This window comes from Schizosaccharomyces osmophilus, chromosome 2, assembly GCF_027921745.1.
Source record: "Schizosaccharomyces osmophilus chromosome 2, complete sequence".
Lineage (NCBI taxonomy): Eukaryota > Fungi > Ascomycota > Schizosaccharomycetes > Schizosaccharomycetales > Schizosaccharomycetaceae > Schizosaccharomyces > Schizosaccharomyces osmophilus.
Genome location: NC_079239.1, coordinates 3,325,084 through 3,343,958, shown reverse-complemented (window position 1 = coordinate 3,343,958; position 18,875 = coordinate 3,325,084). Strand labels below are relative to the sequence as shown.

The 18,875-nt window shown below is 40.2% G+C and overlaps 7 protein-coding genes across 7 annotated transcripts; 5 read left to right on the top strand and 2 right to left on the bottom strand.

Annotated features, from left to right (window-relative positions):
- Positions 1 to 322: 322 nt before the first annotated feature.
- swr1 (SNF2 family ATP-dependent chromatin remodeller Swr1) lies at positions 323 to 4,210 on the top strand (the record flags this gene model as incomplete). The annotated part of the gene is made up of 1 exon (XM_056182795.1): positions 323 to 4,210. One exon carries the CDS (start codon positions 323 to 325, stop codon positions 4,208 to 4,210), a length of 3,888 nt encoding a protein of 1,295 aa, XP_056037638.1.
- Positions 4,211 to 4,778: 568 nt separating this feature from the next.
- On the bottom strand, positions 4,779 to 6,221 carry SOMG_04007 (uncharacterized protein; the record flags this gene model as incomplete). The annotated part of the gene is made up of 1 exon (XM_056182794.1): positions 4,779 to 6,221. One exon carries the CDS (start codon positions 6,219 to 6,221, stop codon positions 4,779 to 4,781), a length of 1,443 nt encoding a protein of 480 aa, XP_056037576.1.
- A 1,049-nt stretch (positions 6,222 to 7,270) lies between these two features.
- On the top strand, positions 7,271 to 8,002 carry nas2 (26S proteasome regulatory particle assembly protein Nas2; the record flags this gene model as incomplete). The annotated part of the gene is made up of 2 exons (XM_056182793.1): positions 7,271 to 7,351; positions 7,424 to 8,002. 2 exons carry the CDS (start codon positions 7,271 to 7,273, stop codon positions 8,000 to 8,002), a joined length of 660 nt encoding a protein of 219 aa, XP_056037864.1.
- A 481-nt stretch (positions 8,003 to 8,483) lies between these two features.
- SOMG_04005 (DNA-binding transcription factor, zf-fungal binuclear cluster type) lies at positions 8,484 to 9,974 on the bottom strand (the record flags this gene model as incomplete). The annotated part of the gene is made up of 1 exon (XM_056182792.1): positions 8,484 to 9,974. One exon carries the CDS (start codon positions 9,972 to 9,974, stop codon positions 8,484 to 8,486), a length of 1,491 nt encoding a protein of 496 aa, XP_056037561.1.
- Positions 9,975 to 12,622: 2,648 nt separating this feature from the next.
- Positions 12,623 to 13,093, top strand: adg1 (Schizosaccharomyces specific protein Adg1; the record flags this gene model as incomplete). Its single annotated transcript, XM_056182791.1, has 1 exon — positions 12,623 to 13,093. The coding sequence occupies one exon, from the start codon at positions 12,623 to 12,625 to the stop codon at positions 13,091 to 13,093; it is 471 nt and encodes a 156-aa protein (XP_056037762.1).
- A 557-nt stretch (positions 13,094 to 13,650) lies between these two features.
- On the top strand, positions 13,651 to 15,989 carry abp1 (cofilin/tropomyosin family; the record flags this gene model as incomplete). The annotated part of the gene is made up of 2 exons (XM_056182790.1): positions 13,651 to 13,798; positions 13,882 to 15,989. The coding sequence occupies 2 exons, from the start codon at positions 13,651 to 13,653 to the stop codon at positions 15,987 to 15,989; spliced, it is 2,256 nt and encodes a 751-aa protein (XP_056037618.1).
- Positions 15,990 to 16,237: 248 nt separating this feature from the next.
- Positions 16,238 to 18,791, top strand: dpp1 (vacuolar dipeptidyl peptidase; the record flags this gene model as incomplete). The annotated part of the gene is made up of 2 exons (XM_056182789.1): positions 16,238 to 17,667; positions 17,717 to 18,791. The coding sequence occupies 2 exons, from the start codon at positions 16,238 to 16,240 to the stop codon at positions 18,789 to 18,791; spliced, it is 2,505 nt and encodes an 834-aa protein (XP_056037916.1).
- Positions 18,792 to 18,875: the final 84 nt, after the last annotated feature.

The following is an 18,875-nucleotide window of genomic DNA, read 5'->3' as shown; positions in this document are numbered from 1 at the left end:
CTCTTTTCATCGAGCTCTATTTAGTATTTATAAGATGCATTTTAATCTAAATTACAGTCTTTATTTTTTCTAAAGCCTAAGAAGGAAGTACAATCCGTACACCAAAAAATGGGGGTTAAGAACATGGATATGAACGTATGCATTTTAAAAAAAAAAGTACCAATTTATTTCGTGTATATGTAATTAAATAAAATGATTTAATCTCTAAGGAACGAAAACTCGCCATTTTCTACTTCTACTAAGAAATTTTGTAGTCAGTCGGTGGTATTTTCAGCTTCATCCTTCTACCACTACCACAAAGTCAAATGACTAGATCAATTCTATGACTTACGAAGAGTCGGAGAAGAATGTAGATGGACCTGGTTCCTTTATTAAAAAAGAAGATTCTTCGAATTACAAATTACGCGTTCATCTACGTGAACCTGAGCTTATAGTCACCCATGCTGGGCATGTCGTGGAAGAACCAAAATACGAAAATTTGGAAGATTTTTTGAATTCGTATGTATCTTTAGAAGACGGTGATTATGATGTTTCTTCCGCCGAAGAAAAAATAAAAGATGAAGTCGATCTTCGACGAAGAATTGAGGAATTCCGAAGAAAGGGATACTTCAGTGCTGAGGCTCCTGTAGAATTAAAAAAGGGACCAGGCTCCATGAGGCCTCCTTTATCATACAGGGATAATTTTTTATCTCATATTCATGGATTAGCCCGTTATATGCACAATGAAAGAAAAGTACGAGCATCTCGAGCTCGTAAAGTTTCTGGTATGATTTTAGGGCATTTTAAGCGTCTTTCCGGAGCAGATGAAAGAAAAGCTAAAGAAGAAGAAAAGCGAATTCGTCTTCTAGCCAAAAGGACTGCTTGGGAAATTCGTAAGAAATGGAAAGTAGTAGAAAGAGAAGTTCGGCGAAGACGAGCAGAACGTGCTGAAGAGGTTCATCGTCTAGCTGGCAAAGAGCAGTTGGCGAATATATTAAAACATTCTACCGATTTACTAGAAGCTAGGATTGAGCGGCAAACTGGTCCTCCTGCCAAACAGAAAAAGGTAAAGGAGAAGTCTTCGAAAAATGATTTGAACTATTTGAGAGATACTCCAGATGACCAATTATCCATCGAAGAGCTGAAGCTTAAGTATAGTAATCCTGAAATAGTTGGTTCTCTCGGTCAAAACGTTGAATCTGATGAATCCGACGAAGATCAACTTGATTCCGAAAACGAATTACCCGAAGAAGTTTCCGATGACGAAGAAACTCGAGGACAACAAACGGCATTACCAAAATTTAATGAGAGCATTGAGAAAAATCGGACGAACACTAACAGGATTACTCGTGCTTCTGCTAGAAAACTAGCCTCACAAAATGAAATAAAGCAAGAACTTAATGGTGGCCATGATGATGATTTATACCATGACAAACAGAACAAGGGTGGCTCCAATAATAAAAGCTTACGTTTAAAAAACCACGAAGAAGAATTTGAAAATGAGTCTACTTTATCTTCCCTATATGATAATTCTGTCCAATCAAAAAAGCGTTCTCACGAAGTTGAGGAAGAAATTTCTAGGAAACGACAACCAATTGAGAATGAAGTTCCCAAAGATTCTCAAATAAATGAAATTTCTACCATAACGGCAAACAAAGTTGAGATTCCTTTTCTTTTTCGCGGTTTCCTTCGTGAATATCAGCAATTTGGATTGGAATGGTTGACTGCACTTCATGAAAGCAATACCAATGGTATTCTAGCTGACGAAATGGGCTTAGGTAAAACTATTCAGACAATTGCTTTGTTGGCTCACTTAGCTTGCGAAAAAGAAAATTGGGGGCCGCACTTGATTATTGTACCTACAAGTGTTATGTTAAACTGGGAAATGGAGTTTAAAAAATTTCTTCCTGGTTTCAAAATATTAACTTATTATGGTAACCCTCAAGAGCGAAAAGAAAAACGTACAGGATGGTATAAGCCAGATACGTGGCATGTTTGTATCACATCTTATCAGCTTGTTTTGCAGGATCATCAGCCTTTTAGGCGAAAAAAATGGCAATACATGATTTTAGATGAAGCTCATAATATTAAAAATTTTCGATCACAACGGTGGCAGTCACTGCTAAACTTTAATGCAGAGCATCGCCTGCTCTTGACGGGTACTCCCTTACAAAATAATTTGGTGGAATTGTGGTCGCTTCTTTATTTCTTAATGCCTGCTGGTGTAACGGATGCCAATTCTGGATTCGCTAATCTCAAAGACTTTCAAGATTGGTTTTCAAAGCCTATGGATCGACTAATTGAAGAGGGAAGTGAAATGAATGAAGAGGCCATGACTACTGTTTCAAAATTGCACAGAGTTTTGCGACCCTATCTCCTTCGTCGCCTGAAAACAGAAGTAGAAAAGCAAATGCCGGGGAAGTATGAACACGTTGTTTATTGTCAGCTCTCAAAGAGACAAAGGTTTCTGTACGATGACTTTATCAACCGGGCACGTACGAGAGAAATATTAGCATCAGGGAATTTTATGAGCATTATTAACTGCTTGATGCAACTTCGTAAAGTATGTAACCATCCTAATTTACATGAAGAACGTCCGATTGTTACGTCGTTTGCTCAGCGTCGGTCAGCTATCGCTGATATGGAAATAAAAGAAATGCTGGTTCGTAAAAGGCTATTGGAAGACGAGCCAATGAGGAAGCTGGATCTTTCTACTTTGCGCCTTGTCTGTACAGATTCTGAATCTTTTGACGCTGTTACATCAAGAGAGATGGGAGCGCTGTGCGCTTCTGATGGATATGACAAAAGATGTACATTATTGGAAATGGAAATAGATCAACAATCATCTGCAAATTACATAAAAAAGGCGGAATTTGGATTTGATTTCCAAAACAAAAAATATAAACGTGAGCTCGAGACAATGCGCCACCAGAAATATTTAAATGAACAAAAATGCACTCGTAAACCAATATTCGGAAACAATCTTATACAAATGGTCAGAGAATTACCGAGGAATTATCGCGCTATTGATTATACTCTCACCGCGCAAAGTGACTCTAACTATAATTTGAACACGACTTCTATGCTACGTGATTCTATTTTAAGCGTAGAAGAGCGCGCTGATTCTATGAAAGAGATTCTTCAAAATTTTGCTTGCATTACTCCTCAAGCTGTTGTTGTAGATCTGCCAGAATTATTTACAGGACCTGTCAAATACAATGTAACGCCTAAAATGAAGCAAGACAATTGGCCATGGCACCAAGCTGCAACGAGACTTGCTATTGCATTTCCTGATCGCCGATTATTGCAGTATGATTGCGGTAAGCTACAAGTTCTTGACAAGTTGTTAAGAGACTTAGTTTCGAACGGCCATCGAGCTTTAATCTTTACACAAATGACCAAGGTTTTGGACATTTTGGAACAATTTTTAAACATACACGGACATCGATATTTGAGGTTGGATGGTGCTACGAAAATAGAACAAAGACAGATATTAACTGAAAGATTTAACAACGATGATAAGATTCCGGTATTTATATTGTCTACGAGAAGCGGTGGATTGGGAATCAATTTAACAGGTGCTGATACAGTCATTTTCTATGATTCAGATTGGAATCCACAATTGGATGCCCAAGCTCAGGATCGGTCTCATAGAATTGGGCAGACAAGGGATGTTCATATTTATCGTCTCATCAGCGAATATACAGTCGAGTCGAATATGCTGCGAAGGGCAAACCAAAAACGGATGCTTGATAAAATTGTCATTCAAGGAGGTGAGTTTACAACTGAATGGTTCAAAAAAGCGGACGTTTTGGATTTGTTTGATATAGATGAAAAGGATTTAGAGGAGGCTGAAGCTGAAGCTGAAACTGCGAACAAAGCAGATGATGAAAATTGGGAAGATGCTTTGGCGGCTGCTGAAGACGAGGAAGATGTAAAGGCCGCACAGGTTGCCCGGAAAGAATCAGTGCTTGAAAGGAATGAGTTTATTGACATGCCTACACCGCAAGTTTCGTCTGCTAGAGAAAGCACTTCATCACCGTCAAGTATGACTCCGGTCTACGACAAAGAAGCTGAAGAGGAGGAAGAAGAACAGCAGTCAAATTTTGACGATGCCGGTTTAGAGAACGAAGAAGATTTGGAACAAGAAACTGTTGATGATACTCTCGGACACATTGATGAGTATATGATTGGATTTTTGGAACGAGAAGGCACAAGTGATGAATGGTAAGCATTAATTTAACAAAAAAATAAGCAAAAAGGAAAACGATTATTTCTGGTAAATAATCTTTGTCATGATGATATGTAAACATTAATAAAATGGATATTTCCAAAATCTATCTATTTCTTTTCACTTATAAAAAAAGGATTCCACAAAATCTAAATCTTATTTGGGCTTTACTGAAGATAAATGCTATGAAGAGTATTGAAATGAACCGCGTTCTATTGAAACATATCTTGTTCTTCAATTTTGGGTCCCGTTCAAAAATTTCATCCTAAATTACGTGAATTTTTATTTTTTAAAAAAAAGACGCTGATACCAAGTCGTAAGATCTCCAGAAATGGCTATCCTAATGCAATTTTTTATTTGCTACAGTTACAGATCCTAGACTGTCACCTAAAGAGTGTTTACGCTTAGAATTTCGTACAGGTGTTTGTTAACTTCATTCATAAAGGTAAGTAGACGCATTTTTATTATACATTGGAACCGGTAGATGAATTTTTAAATTTGAAAATACTTTTCTTTCTCATAAACGAAGTTAGCTAATATACACAAGTCGACAATATTCAGATCCAACTTAGACTAGTGGAAGCTTTTCATCGACCAGCAAGTCCGTTTCAGGGTCGTCTTTATATGACGGCAGAGTCTCTTCCACATTGCTTAGTTTGTTATTTTGTAACATGTCCTCACGATTCTCAAAAGAAGCACTGCGAGTGTTAAAGAATATAGTACCCAAAGTAATTCTCCCATTTAAATCAAATTCATAATCAAAACATGCAGCACTTTTCACGTGAACCAATAAACTCACAAGGATTGAAAAAATAGTGAGTGCTATGAACACCATAAAGTGCACGCTTTTAGCTTCCGATCTTTTTGGTGTAAGACCCTTCCTGCAAGATAGGAATTGACCGATGAACATTACTGAGGGAATATAACCAAAATTGAAAAGCATCCATCCAACTTGCAAAGATTTTGCTTTAGAAGAACCAACCGTAAAGAGAACAGGGAAAAGAAAAGGAGCGATAGTGATAAATGCCCATTGAATCCAACCCACTAGTGTGACCAAGGCAATCAGTTTATATGAACTTTGCCGAACGAAACCCATGCCGAGTGCAAGCGCCAAAATAAACGAATTAAATAAAGAACGTTCAATTCCGTCACCGAAGAAGTAACCAAATATCAACGAGATATAAGCAAAATTACCGTGAGTTTTGTAAACCTCCTCGTATGCCATCAGTGATCGTTTAAAAATATGGTTGAATAGAAAAGCAATATACCAAGTGAACAACAGACAATGAGTAAAGGTAATCTTTCGGGGGTTACGAAGCCAGCGGATAAGCCAATATAAACCTACGCAACTATAAATCACAGACAAAGTAAGGAAAAGATAATATAATCGCCTAGAAAATAGAAAATCACCAGATCTGTAATTACTAGATCTGTAATGAACGTGCATGATCGGACCATTCTTACGTTTCGGCTTGGACGTACGCAAGAAGGATTCAGTATCTTCCGGAACTTCTTGATACCCAATAAAGCAATGCATGCCGGGTTCGTGAACTAGTATCTTACTGGATTTCATATCTGAATCGGAGTCAAGAGAGCTGTCAAAGAAATTTTCACCAGGTTTTGGGACAAGACTCTTTAGAAATTCCAAGTCTTTTGAACCGTCGATAGCGTGTTTATAGGCTTGAAATATGTCTGGATAGAAAATGCTTCGGAAATGAACCGTTCCGTTTACATTTGGCAATAAGTAGAGTTCTGTATAAGCCGGCTCAGATTTATTTCCGTGGATGGGATATAACAGATCGCAAGAGAAGAACCCTTCCATATTGGGATAACCATCAAGAGGGAAAAACGACAATTTTCCCTTTTCTCTTATGATTGGAGAGTTGCTAATACTGTAATTTTCATTGATAGTTCCATAAGAATCAGTGGCATCTGTTTGGGTATCATGAGGCATAGAAGCGAGAGCCGTTCCTGCAAACAGCAGAGCATTTATCCAGGACAAAAGCAGCATGATGAACGAACGAACAAAAGATGAAAATAGGAGCTACAACAACAAAGAAAGATTACCAAAAGAACACAAAAAAACACCGAAAAAAAGGAATATAAAAAAAAACAATGAAAGAAACAACAACAATTCAAGTTCACATAAAAGAAGGATAATAAACAAGTTTTAAAATTAGTACGCGAATTGCTCGTTCAAGCTGAAGGGACAATACATGGTGGAACCCATGCCTCTATATATGCGTCTGTTTATGGTGGTGATGTTTGCAACGTGCGGGGAAACGAACCTAATAAACTCACACAAAACGAGTTGTCTGGACTATTACAAAGGGTTTTGATACCATTATACACATTATACTAACGCTTTCATTGCGGGTTATTTAAATATTTAGAGGCAGGATAATACTAAAGAAATGTATTACACAAAATGTAAACAAAGCAGGGAAAAGGCGATGGAAGAGAGAGGAGAAGTTTGAGTAGAAGTAGAAGTTTTATAAGTGTTGTAAGACACTGATATAAGAAATAAGGAAATCAAAAAGGCAAGTACCTCTGTTTCTTTTTACGCGGTTTTTGCTTCCTTTTACTGTTTTTTTTTAGCATGTAAAATAAGGCCAGTGTGTTTCTATGGAACTTGCAGGACGAGAAAAAGTGTTTACGGATTTTATATAGCCAAGCATATGTTTCAGGCCGTCTGTCAAAAGGACTACTTTATTGTTTTATTGAAAATGAAGGATTCCTCGAGGAAATTGCATTAAATGTATTGAACAGTTTATAAAGTCACTTTTATGGTTCTTTTCTTGATTTGCTAGTTGGGTTTCTCGATTTCGATGAATTTACTGTTCATAGTTATACAGCTCTTTCTTTTGTTTTACTATACTTTGCTATATTTTTATTATTTTTAAAAATAAAAAAAAAATACTAGAAATAAAAAAAACATGTACAAACTTGGTGTTGCTGGCCAAGGCGCGTATTGTGAGTAGCATCTCTTTTAAACGCAGCGGTTGAACAAAAGCTCACAGGCATACAATTGTTCATTTCGAATACAACCCTACATTTGCAATGGAACAATTTAAACTATTAGAAAAGAGAAAATTGGAAATTGAAGAGGAGTTGAAGGAACTGCAGAGTGTTTTAGTACGAGTATGTTGACTCAATGTATTGACAGAATGAGCTTTTTGGCTCGTAAAAGGATAAACTGCTAATAAGCGGTAGGAAAATGCAACGATGAATACTCCGTTAATAACGCAAGATGGGTTTCCCAGGTCTGATATCGACATATCTACGATACGGCCTGCGAGGCATAAAATAATCCTGCTTCGAAACGACTACAACAAGATAGAAGAAGAAATTAAGCAAGTCTTGGAAAGTGTCCTTTCGGCAGAAGCAGCCAAACCTGATCTTGCGAACGGGACTTCCGAAACACATCTCAAAACGAGTGCTCAGGATGAGGCTGTAGGTGTTGATGAATCTTTCGTGAATGGAAATCAGGCCCGCATTTTACAAAGAGCTTCTATTTTAGGAAGACCGAAGCCATTTTGTGTTGTAGACTCAGTGGCTGTCGGTAGCCCAGCCCAAGAAGCTGGACTTTGCGTCGGAGACGAGATTATAAGCATTCATACTTGTACTAGTTTGGCTTCCTTGCCTGCTCTTGTTCGGAACAACATGGAAGCAAGCTTAATTGTGCTATTAATTCGCGGATATGATGCCGATGATTCACCAAGAATTTATCGACTCTCATTGAGACCCCATACTTGGCAAGGCCCTGGCGTACTAGGCTGTCATTTACGCTAAAAGCTACAAGCAAAGCAGAAAATGATCAAACTAGAAAAGAGGTTCCATTGTAAAAGATATTAATATAAATTTTAAGCCTAGAAAGCAGCATGAACAAGTCTTATGAATGAAAAATGCCTTTACCCTTCTCAGTAAGACTACAATGCTCTTGAAATTTAAATTTCGGGATGAAGAGATATGTTTTTACAAAAACTTTGTTGATGCAAGTACATTATACAGCTACATTTACAAAACTAGAATTTGAAATGAAATATAAAAAGAAATAAATGCCCATTAATATTTTCATAAGATAAAAAACAACGATTATAAAACTTGAAAGAAACAACGACAACAAAAAAGTAATGCACCAGGCACTAAAATTTGTACAAGAGTTATTCAACAAAAAAAAACACAAGACTTCTTCTCTTCTAGCCGTCTATCGTTCTGTAACAATTTTTTACGTACAAAAAGAGAAAAACAGATATATAACACAACTTCGGCATTAATCATCGAGATTTTTCAAGAAGTGCGACATTTCCTCCATAACGCCGCTGCCTGAAGAGAGTATTGGTTTTTCAGTTTTCAATGGGGTGGTTTTTTCAGAATCAAGATTCTCCCACCACAAGTTTTCATTGGTAAAGTCTAAGCACTGGAAAGATTCATCCAGCGATCCACAAAAGTCGGGATAAGCAAAGGATTGCATGGGAGGGGATCCAATCGTCCAGGGAAGAACGGTGGACTTGGAGGGATTGCAGTTGGAGAACTGGGAGAAAGAAGTCTCCAAAGGATTATTTGAAGAAACGCTTTCCTGCAGGTTGGTAAACTGATCAATTTCAAGACTAAGAGGGTCAACAGAGCCGATGGGATCACTACCGGAGGTTGTAAGTGTGTGAGAGACTGGTTCATCGGTTTGAACGGCGGGGGAAGCGCTGTCAGAAGAGTCTGTAAGGTAGGAAGAATAGTCAAAGTCAGAATCGCCCAAAAGCTGAGAATTGGTAGAGTGAAAAGAATTCAAGGGCTGATTCTTGGAAGAAGAAGAAGAAGAAGAAAAGGAGTTTGAAGAATCTTGTTTGGTGGAATGAGATTGTTGGACGTTTGGGAGGGACAAGTCTGACAGCATGGGAAGCTGATGGAAAGGCTTGTTGACGTAACCATCTTGAGGAAATTTGGCAGTTGAGAGATTGGAAGAAGGAAAGGTATGGTTCGGGAAGTTTGAATTTGGTGTTGAGGGAGAAGAAGAAGAATCCAAGTGGGTAGAAAAAGGATGTGTTTGATACGAGTATGGCTGAAGAGGATCGTGGTCCACGTATCCGGGAACGGAAGACACAGAAGAGATGGAAGCACTAAGAGAAGGAGGTGAAGAGGAAGAAGATGCATATTGTTTAATGGGAACCGTGGTGGGAGAGATAGGAGGGTCGATGGGGTGGGAAGGGGGAGACATGTAAAGAGAAGTCTGTACAAGGGGAGAAGAGACGAAAGAAGAGGAAGTAGGAGGAGCTTGGGGATCGTTGTATGAGGGAAGTGTAGTAGAGGAATTTTTGGTAGGATTACACGAGGGGTAAAACATTTGGCGGGAGGAATTTGAAGGAGCAGAGAGAGAGGGAAAAGAGGAGGTAGAAGTATCAACAGGCGAAGCGGCTGCGGAAGAGACGAAAGAGGGAGGAAAGGAAGAGAGTTTGGAAGGGGCGGAAGCAGCGAGAGGAGGAGGGTATGTAGAGATGGAAGATGGGTCACCTGAGAGGGTAGTAGGGTAGGAAAGGGAAGAAGAAGAAGAAGAAGAAGAAGAAGAATGGGGAGGACAATGAAAAGGGGTAGTGCGTTTTCGAGAAGAACGCCAGGAAGAAACGGAAAAATGGCATTCAGCATGGGCTTTTTGACAAGCCATACAAGGTTGATTTGGGAATTCACATGCGATGCAACGAATCTTTCTACGACGGCAGCGATCACAAGCTACGGCAGTACGACGACGAGGGCCAGAGGATTTGTGGGGCATATTGACAAGAAAGATGCAAAAGAAAGAAAAGGAGGAAGAGGGAGAGAAAGAGGAAAAAAAAAAAAAGAGAAACAATTGAGAGGAGGAAGAAGGAAAGAAGGAAGGGGGTATGAGAAATTAAAAAAGAAACGAGAAAATCAACAAGAGGGCATAAAAGGGAGGTACCAAACAGATGGAATGGTTTGGCAAGCAAGAAAGTAGGAAATAAAGTAAAAAATAAAAATTGCAAATTTTTCCAAATAAAAAAAATAAAAAAAAAAAAGGACAAAGGGGTATCCAAGAGACGCAAATTACACTACAAAAGGTAAAGACGCGTAGAGAAACGCGTAAAGACTCACAGGTAGCCAAAACGCAGCGTGTTTTTTTGAAGAATTGAAATTGAAGTTGGGTTTTTGAAGAATCCCAACGAAAGAATAGAGAATGACAACCAGACGAGACACGCACACAGAGACACAGAGACACAAGTCTAGAAAACGGCACGACACACAGCTCAACACGTACAATGAAAAGACGATGAAAAATAGGGAAAGGAGAGAAGAACGAAGAAATCAGAAATTAGAAGAACGAAAGGATTACACCAAGCGGACCATCTTGAAGAAAAAAAAAGGGACGCAAAATAGAGGAAGGAGGGCAATATATAAGAAGAGAGAACCGAACAATCGAGATCCCTAGGATGAAAGGAAAGCAAATGCCGAACGTAAAAGCCCAGCCCAGCACCAGAAAGAGTCGAGAGGGTGATGTCATACAAGGGGGCGGCCGAGTTAGGGAAAGAAGCGAGTTGGAGTGGAGGAAGAAGGCAATCTGCCGACATTGAATGGAAAGGAAATATCGAAGCGGAACGTATTGGAAGGAAAAGATGGGGAAAACGAGGAGAAGCCAGAGTTAGAGGGTGAAGAATGACGAGGGAGAAATGTCGGGGCAAAAAAAGAATCAAAAGACCGAAGGGAAAGAAAGAAAGAGACCAACTGTCAAGTGTGGAAAGAATGGAAAGAATAAAGAGAGAACCGGGATTGTTGAAAGTAAGGAGATGATGGTTGTACGGGAATGAAGTGCCAAGCGGCAGTATCGGGTCGGTAATGAACCATGAAAGCGTCCGAGCTTCGGTTATGAGAGAGGAGCTTCGGTTCCTCCAACACAAAGAGTCCAGGCTAGGGATATTATGTGGAGGACAGAAGAGGACTCGGTGGGGTCAACGAGGGAGAAGGAGGGGAAAACAGAGTTGGAAGAAAGTGGGAAAAGGTGGGAAAGGTGACGAAGACGATGACGTGCAGTAGATAAAGAAGGTTCAGAAGAGAAACTTAATTGGGACGTCTGCGACCATAGAGCAGCCAGCGACACGTAGTGGGTGGGAGCAGAGAGAGAGGGAGAGACAAGGCAAAGAGAAGAAGACAGAGACAAAGGCAGAGACAAAGACAAAGGCAGAGACAGACAAAGACAAAGAGTAGACTAGCCGACTTGTAACAAAATGGAAAACAAACAACAAACAAACAAATGGATGAATGAATGAATGAATGAATGAATAAACGAAGAAACGAAAGAAATAGAAACAGAAATAGAAACAACAATAAAAGAAAAGCCACCACCTCTCGTACGTTCATGTCTGGCGACCCTTTCCCTTTCCCTTTCCCTTGCCCTTGCCCTTGCTCTCACCTACCTCACCTCACCTCAGCCTCTTCCCTGTCCACTACGGTCTTTTCTGTCCACGGAGCTTTGCCTTCCATCACAGCTGATCTGATCTCTTGCGACTCCAACCAGAACCAAACAGACAGGGCAGCTCAGTGGCATGACTTCGGCCGTAGATGGTGATTCCATTTGTATGGGCTGGCTGGTTGAGCCGGTGTGATGAAATGGAAACGTGCTCGAGTGATGATGACTTGTGGGAAGGGTTAGCAGCGTAATGGAGAAGAACGATTCTTGCTCCTGTTCTTGTTATTATTATTATTATAATGATTATAATCGTAATTATTTGTATGAATATGACTATTAATATTAGTATGTGAGTACAACTATTAGTATTATTATTCGTATGAGTAAAAATAAAAAATTTGTAAAAATTTTTCGAAATAAAAAAGTTTTCGAAATAAAAAATTTTTTCGAAATAAAAAATACCTTTTGTGTTGGACTCTTCGAGTTCAAGTGGTGGTGGTCCGTCCCTCTGGTTTGCTCTGTTCTTCTTTAGTCAGTCCATGTCATCCCACAGAGTCCAACCAACCCCCACTCATCCCACTACTTGTGTTTCTACAGTACTTGGCAGAGCAGGGCATGTCCTCCACAGAAAGAGAGAGGGAGGGAGGTGAGAGAGACACTGCAGTCGAATTTTTTTTTCTTTTTTTTTATTTGGAAAAATTTGCAATTTTTTTTTTCTATTCATACGAATCGTTATTTCCTTTCGACTCGTTACCACCCCCCTCACAAAAAAAGTAAAAGAGGCTGGCATGGCTGGTCAAATCCATTCCTAATTCACTTTTTTTCACTCTCATTCTTACTTTTCCTCTCGTTCGTCCCTTTTGTCACCGTCATCCCTTCTTCCCTTCCAGCCATTCTTTCGATTTTTCTTCCTCTTGTTTCCTATATATATCCTAATTCTCTTTTCTTTCTTTTCCATCTTGATATTCATCAACTCATTTCATTTCATTCTACTTTTGACAATGCTTTTTGCTCGCTCTTTCCTTCAAGGACTCTTCGCCCTCGCCTTCTTGGCCCTTCCTTCTCTTGCCGACCAGTCTCTTCCTTCCACTTCTTCTTCTACTTCTTCTTCTTCTTCTGCCACCGCCCCTGCTACCACCACCGTCTACCTCGTCCGCACCGTCGACTCTCAAAACAGCCCTCTCTCTCCAACCCCCGTCACCGTCTACAATGTCTTGAAGCCCGACACCGTCACCGTCACTGCCTCTCCCACCGCACAGGCTAAACGCTCCGTCAACTTCGACAACTCCCTCAACACTACCATCGCTTCTCCCTCTGCTTCCGTCTCTACTCCCATTTACTCTGCCGTCGTTCACATTCCCTCTGCCGGTGCCAATCCTCCTTTTGCTACTTCCAATCCTCTTCTCAACTCTACCGTCTCCCAAGACGCTGTCACCATCGGTTCTTCTTCTGCCGTCTCTTTTACCGCTTAATTTGAGATTTCCCTTTCCCTATCCCTCTACTCGACAAGATACCTTGGAAGCTACCCTTTTTTTGTATAGAACCACAATACCTGTTGGTGATTTCTACTATCCATTACTGCCGGTCAGTAATTCCCTCTTGTTGGAAAGTCTCTGAAATTATTTTAGGCTTGGTTTTGCATTCCTTTCGGCTTTTTTTGGGCTAATGCGCTAAAAAATCAAAAAAAATGGTTTAAAGCCTTTGGTTTCCATCCATTTGTATATAGGTTTTCATTTTATTTCTTGTGTATATATTTACTAGTCTTTTCTTTTTTATCTCATAGCAATCCATCCCATTGCTTTCTTTCTATTTTTCCTCTTGTACCTCTTAAATTTTTATTTCAAAAATTTTAAACACTTTTAATTTCATTCTTTTTTTTTTTCTAATCATTCTTTCGTTCTCTTGTACCATTCCCGTTTCATCACTCCTTCTTGCTTTCGCTTTCCCTACCCACCCAACATCATTCTCTCTTATCCTTCCTCACCCATCCTCCACCGATTCTTCCTTTTCCCTTACTCAGCTTTCCATCATGTCTTTTCAATTAGACACAAGCTCTTTTGGTTTTGATATTAAGAAAGCTCATGCCCAAGTTCTGAATGGCTCCCCAGACTGCTCTTGGGCCGTCTTTGGCTATGCCAAGGGTCAAGGAAACGTTTTGAAGTTACTTGCTACTGGAAGTATGTCTTTTTATTTTATTTTATTACCTTTTTCTTTTTCTTTCTTTTGTCTTTTTGTCTCTAACTTGCTTTTCTTTTTCTAGATGATGATTACGAATTCCTTGATGAATTCGACGAAAATGCTGTTTTGTATGGTTTTCTCCGTGTAAAAGACTCCAATACCGGCCTCCATAAATTTGTTTTGGTCTCTTGGTGTGGTGAGGCTGCTCCTAGTTCCCGAAAAGGATTGTTTCCCATTCATTCTGCCACCGTTACTCGTTTATTAAACGGTTACCATATTCAAGTTACTGGCCGTGAATCTTCTGACCTCAATCTGGACGACATCTTCCGTCGCGTTGCCGATGCAAGTGGTAGCAAGTACTCTTCAAATACTTCCACTTCTTCTGCGTCTAAGCCTAAGCCTGCTCCTGCTCCTACTTTTTCCCACCATCATATTCCCCCTCCCGGTACCGTTGTTGGTTCCGTCCCTTCGCAGAAGCCTGGGATTGAAGATAACGTGTGGAACGATACCTACAAACAACGTCCTACTCAATCCCAACATTCTCTTCGCATTCCCGTAAATGCTAGCTGGTCAAATGCAGAGTCTGCTCAGACCGAACATAAAAAAGAAGCGCAGGCGTCTCCAGCTGCGCCTGCTCCTGTGCCGGAACCAACATCAGTACCTGCTCATGTACCTGCTCCTGTTCCTGCTCATGTACCTGCTCCTGTGCCTGCCCCGATTCAACCAACCTCCGTTCCAAAACCTGCTTCTCCGCCTGTGCCTCCTTCTGCCTCTGCGTCGGAATCAAAGGAATTGAAACCTTCAATTTCTAAAGCATCGACCGAATCTACCAAAACTCCTACTTCCGAGTTGGAACAACTTCATGCTAGTGGAAACGTCAATTTGTCTGCTAGAAGAGCCATGTTTGAACGCTTTCAAAAGAGCGGCGAGCCTTCTTCTGTTCCTCAAACAAGACCTCAACCACACAAGTTGAATCGCAGTTTCGAAGCTCCTCCCAAAACTCAAACCCAAGGCGTACCATCTGGTCCTAAGGTTGACGCATTTGCAAATACCAATAGCAATGATCCTAAAGAGGTGGATTCAAATCCACCAAGCGTCGCTTCTTTACGATCTCGCTTTGCCAATCAAAATTTGAACGATAAATCCAATTCAGCTCCTGCTTCCAAGGCTCAGTCTTCGAAATTTTCCCCTGCTCCTAGTGTAACTCATTCTGCTCCTGCGCCTGTTCCTGCGCCTGCACCTGTTCATGTAGCTGAACCAGTACCGCCTCCAAGCAATGTGTCTCCCTTGCCGCAAGCTCCTCCTGTCCCAGCCACACCGCCAAGACCGGAGACTGCCAACCGAGTACCATCTTCTCCTCCCGTTGCCTCTTATGCTCCACCTCCTGCACCAACCACACCGCCAAGACCGGAGACTGCCAACCGAGTACCATCTCCTCCTCCTGTGGCTTCTTATGCTCCACCGCCTCCCCAAAACCAGCAAGAAGAGGTTCAGGCAGAAAATCCACCTCCTGCCCCGGCCATGCCGCCAAGACCCGAGTCTACTAACCAAACACCACCTCCCCCTCCTCCTGTTGCTGAACAATCTGCTGCACCTGCCCCGTTAACGCACTTGGAACCTTCTCCACCTGTGCCAGCCAGTTCTGATGAGGAAGGACCTCCCATACCTCCTCTTCCACCAGTAGTGGAAACACCCATGCCACCACCACCTCTTCCTCCCACTCCCAACATCCAAACTCACGAAGGCGAGTATGAATCAAACGTTGCATCACGTGCTTCAGAGTCTTCCTCAAAAACTCCAGCTGTCGTAATTTATGACTATTCACCTGAGGAAGAGAACGAAATGGAATTGACTGAAGGTGAAAGAATTGAAATCGTCGACTTCGTTGACGAAGGTTGGTGGCTTGGTGAAAACTCAAACGGTAAGCAAGGATTATTTCCTTCCAATTATGTTGAGCTTCTGCAAGAGGAAACCATTGCTCCGGTACAGGCCTCTGAAAGTAATGTCGAAAGTGGTTCAGGTTTAATTTCAGTGAAAGCCGTTTACGATTATGAAGCACAAGAAGGCAACGAATTGACCTTTTTTGAGAATGATATTATCACCGACGTCGATCGCATTGATCCCAATTGGTGGGAAGGTGAATGTCATGGACGTCGTGGTCTTTTTCCTTCCAACTATGTTGAGGAATAATTGTCCACATTTTTTCATGCCTTCTTCTACTTATGACTGATTAGTTTACGTTTTTTATATTGTTTTACAAAAAATTAAGTGTAATCTTTTTGTTTTTTGACTTTTTGAGATATAGCTCGCTGCAATTCGCAAAATTTATAAATATTATTTACATTTACCTATGCTGTAATTTTTACAAATATTCTTGTACTTCCAACCAGCATTAAAGTACAGACAAACAGCATTAAATCCATTTTATTTTGTTATGAATGAATGGTCATGGGGGCGAGCCTTCAATAGCTAGCCGTAACGGTTCTGTAACGAAGCAACATTGGAGAAAGCGGAGTGCTATCGTCTCTTCGCAGGATGTAAAGGCGGTACTAGAATCGGTAGAAGGAGAAAACGACGTCGATAAGTCTATTGAGAATACCGAGTCTCGAAAGAATGCCCGAAGGAAAAGGCAGTTTATTTATTACTCGTTGGTTGGTGTATTGAGTTTGTTCGCTGCAAGCGTTATCCTATATTCATTTTACTTCTTTGTAAATAAACATAGATTTCATGGATTCGTAAAACCAACTGAAAAGCATCGGTTAAGTTCGTCTCAATTTGATGATGGAAGCTTGATGCCATTCGCCCAGGAAATTGAATGGGTTAATTCAAAGGAAGGCGTTGTACTATATTACGATCGAAGTAACTATCTTCCTGTATTTTTTCTTCCTCATGGCGCTCCAAATGGACCCAGCATGCATCCTTCGACACTCCATATTCATGAAATATGTGACTCGCTAACACAGAAGGTGGTTTCGTCCGATTTGGAATATGTGGCATACTTCTGTAGCAGGAAAAAGAGGTGGAGATATTCAGTGTATAATGAAATATATATTTTGGAGCGATCCACTGGTCGGGTTACCAATTTAAAGCAAAATTCTCAAATTATCGTAGCCGAATGGGCACCTGTGGGCCATCGAATGGCATTTGTCGATGGCTCTAACTTGTATCTTTGGCAAGGAATTGATATTCCAATTATTCCCGTTACCGAAGTCGAAGAGTCTGAATATATTTTGAACGGAATAGCAGATTGGTTGTACGAAGAGGAAATTTTGATGTCACCGACAGCTTTATGGTGGTCTGCAAGTGGTACTTGTCTGTCTTATTTGTCTTTTAACGATTCACTTATACCAAAATATGTCATCTCACAAGACGTTATTGTTCCAATTGAGGGCGACGCATTCACGAATCAAGATGCGTTTCGTTATCCTCGACCAGGTGATCCCATTCCATCTGTTCAGTTATTGAGTTCTTGCTTTTCTTCTGATTCTGTTACGCATCATCAAGTTCTTACTCCGGAAGAATCTCCTTTGGATGAATATTATATTCAAGATGTTTGGTGGATTCAGGATGATTCAATTATGTTTGTTGAGACCTCAAGAGGTACTTCCCGCAGGCTGACTCATAAATACAATTTGGGTGCTTCCCGTCTTGATACTCTCAATGAAGAGGTGGAAGAACATACTATACCACCATGTTCTTCTTTACGAATACGAAATATCGTTTGGCAGTCAAAAGATGGTTACGTACGTTACATGGGCAATTCCCAAAGGAAAAGGCTGGCATTTTTTAATTTTGGCGATGACAGCTTTGTGTATATAACGCCGGATGACTTATTCGTTTTGGATTTTTGGTTGGCCGAAAAGTTTATGTAAGTGCCTTGTGATTTTTTTTTCGTATTACAATTACTAATCGTTTAGATTTTACACTGCTATCCATCCAAGTAGATCTTTTTCTAGTATTTTCTGTTTATCCACTGAGTTTGCAACTCAAGCAGAAATTGAAGTATCTCCTTCTAATGGTTCTAAGTCTATCAAGATTTCTTCTGATGCAAATTACATGCTGCTTAATTATTTAGGTCCTGAAATACCCACTCAAGCAATCTATTCGTTGAAAGCTTGTTTGGATGACTGGTTAAATGGTATTTCTAATAATGATTTCTCCTGGACAGGAGGGCTCGTACCGGATTTACTCCGTGTTGTGGAAGATAATGAAGAATTACAAGCTGCTTCTCGAAATTATGAGTTTCCTTCTAAATATACCGAGACAGTGAATACTCACAATATCACTGCTTTCTTTCAAGAAGTAAGACCAGAAAATTTCGATCCACGGAAAAAGTATGCCACCGTTTTCGAAATATATGGTGCGCCAGGTTCCCAATTGGTTACTGGAAAGTATGAGATGGACGCGAACGAATTGATGGCATCTTCCTTGGATATTCTCGTCATAAAAGTCGATCTGAGAGAAGTTACTACCAGTACCCTATTGGGAAATGACTTTTTAGCTTTACCCGCTTACTGGGTTGATGTACTCGAGTGGTATACTCATAAGCCATATATTGACAATTCACGATTGGGAATTTGGGGATGGAGTTTTGGAGGTTACCTTGTTCTTAAGATTTTAGAAATCACGGACATGATATCTTCTGCAATAATTGTAGCTCCTGTTGTGGATTGGCGATTTTACGATTCTTATTATGCAGAAAACCTTCTTGGTGCTTACTCTGCGGACACTAAAGACAGGTACGAACAGAGTGCTTTGCGTATCTCTGAAAACATAAAAAATATACGAAATGTTTTAATTGTACACGGTGCTAAAGATGATAACGTGCACCTCCAAAACACTTATCACCTAACCTCTTCATTAATAAAACAGAACCTCGAGAATTTCGTGCAGTTAATTATTCCTGAAGCAAATCATGATTTTTCTAATATTCAAGTGTACCCTTATTTGAAAAAGAAAATTGCTACCTTTTTTGGCAGTTGTTTTCAATAATTTATGAATAAAATTTTGGAAGTTAAGTAATTTATTTATTGCAATCGAAGTAGCTACAATTTATGAGAAAACTGTATATAAAGA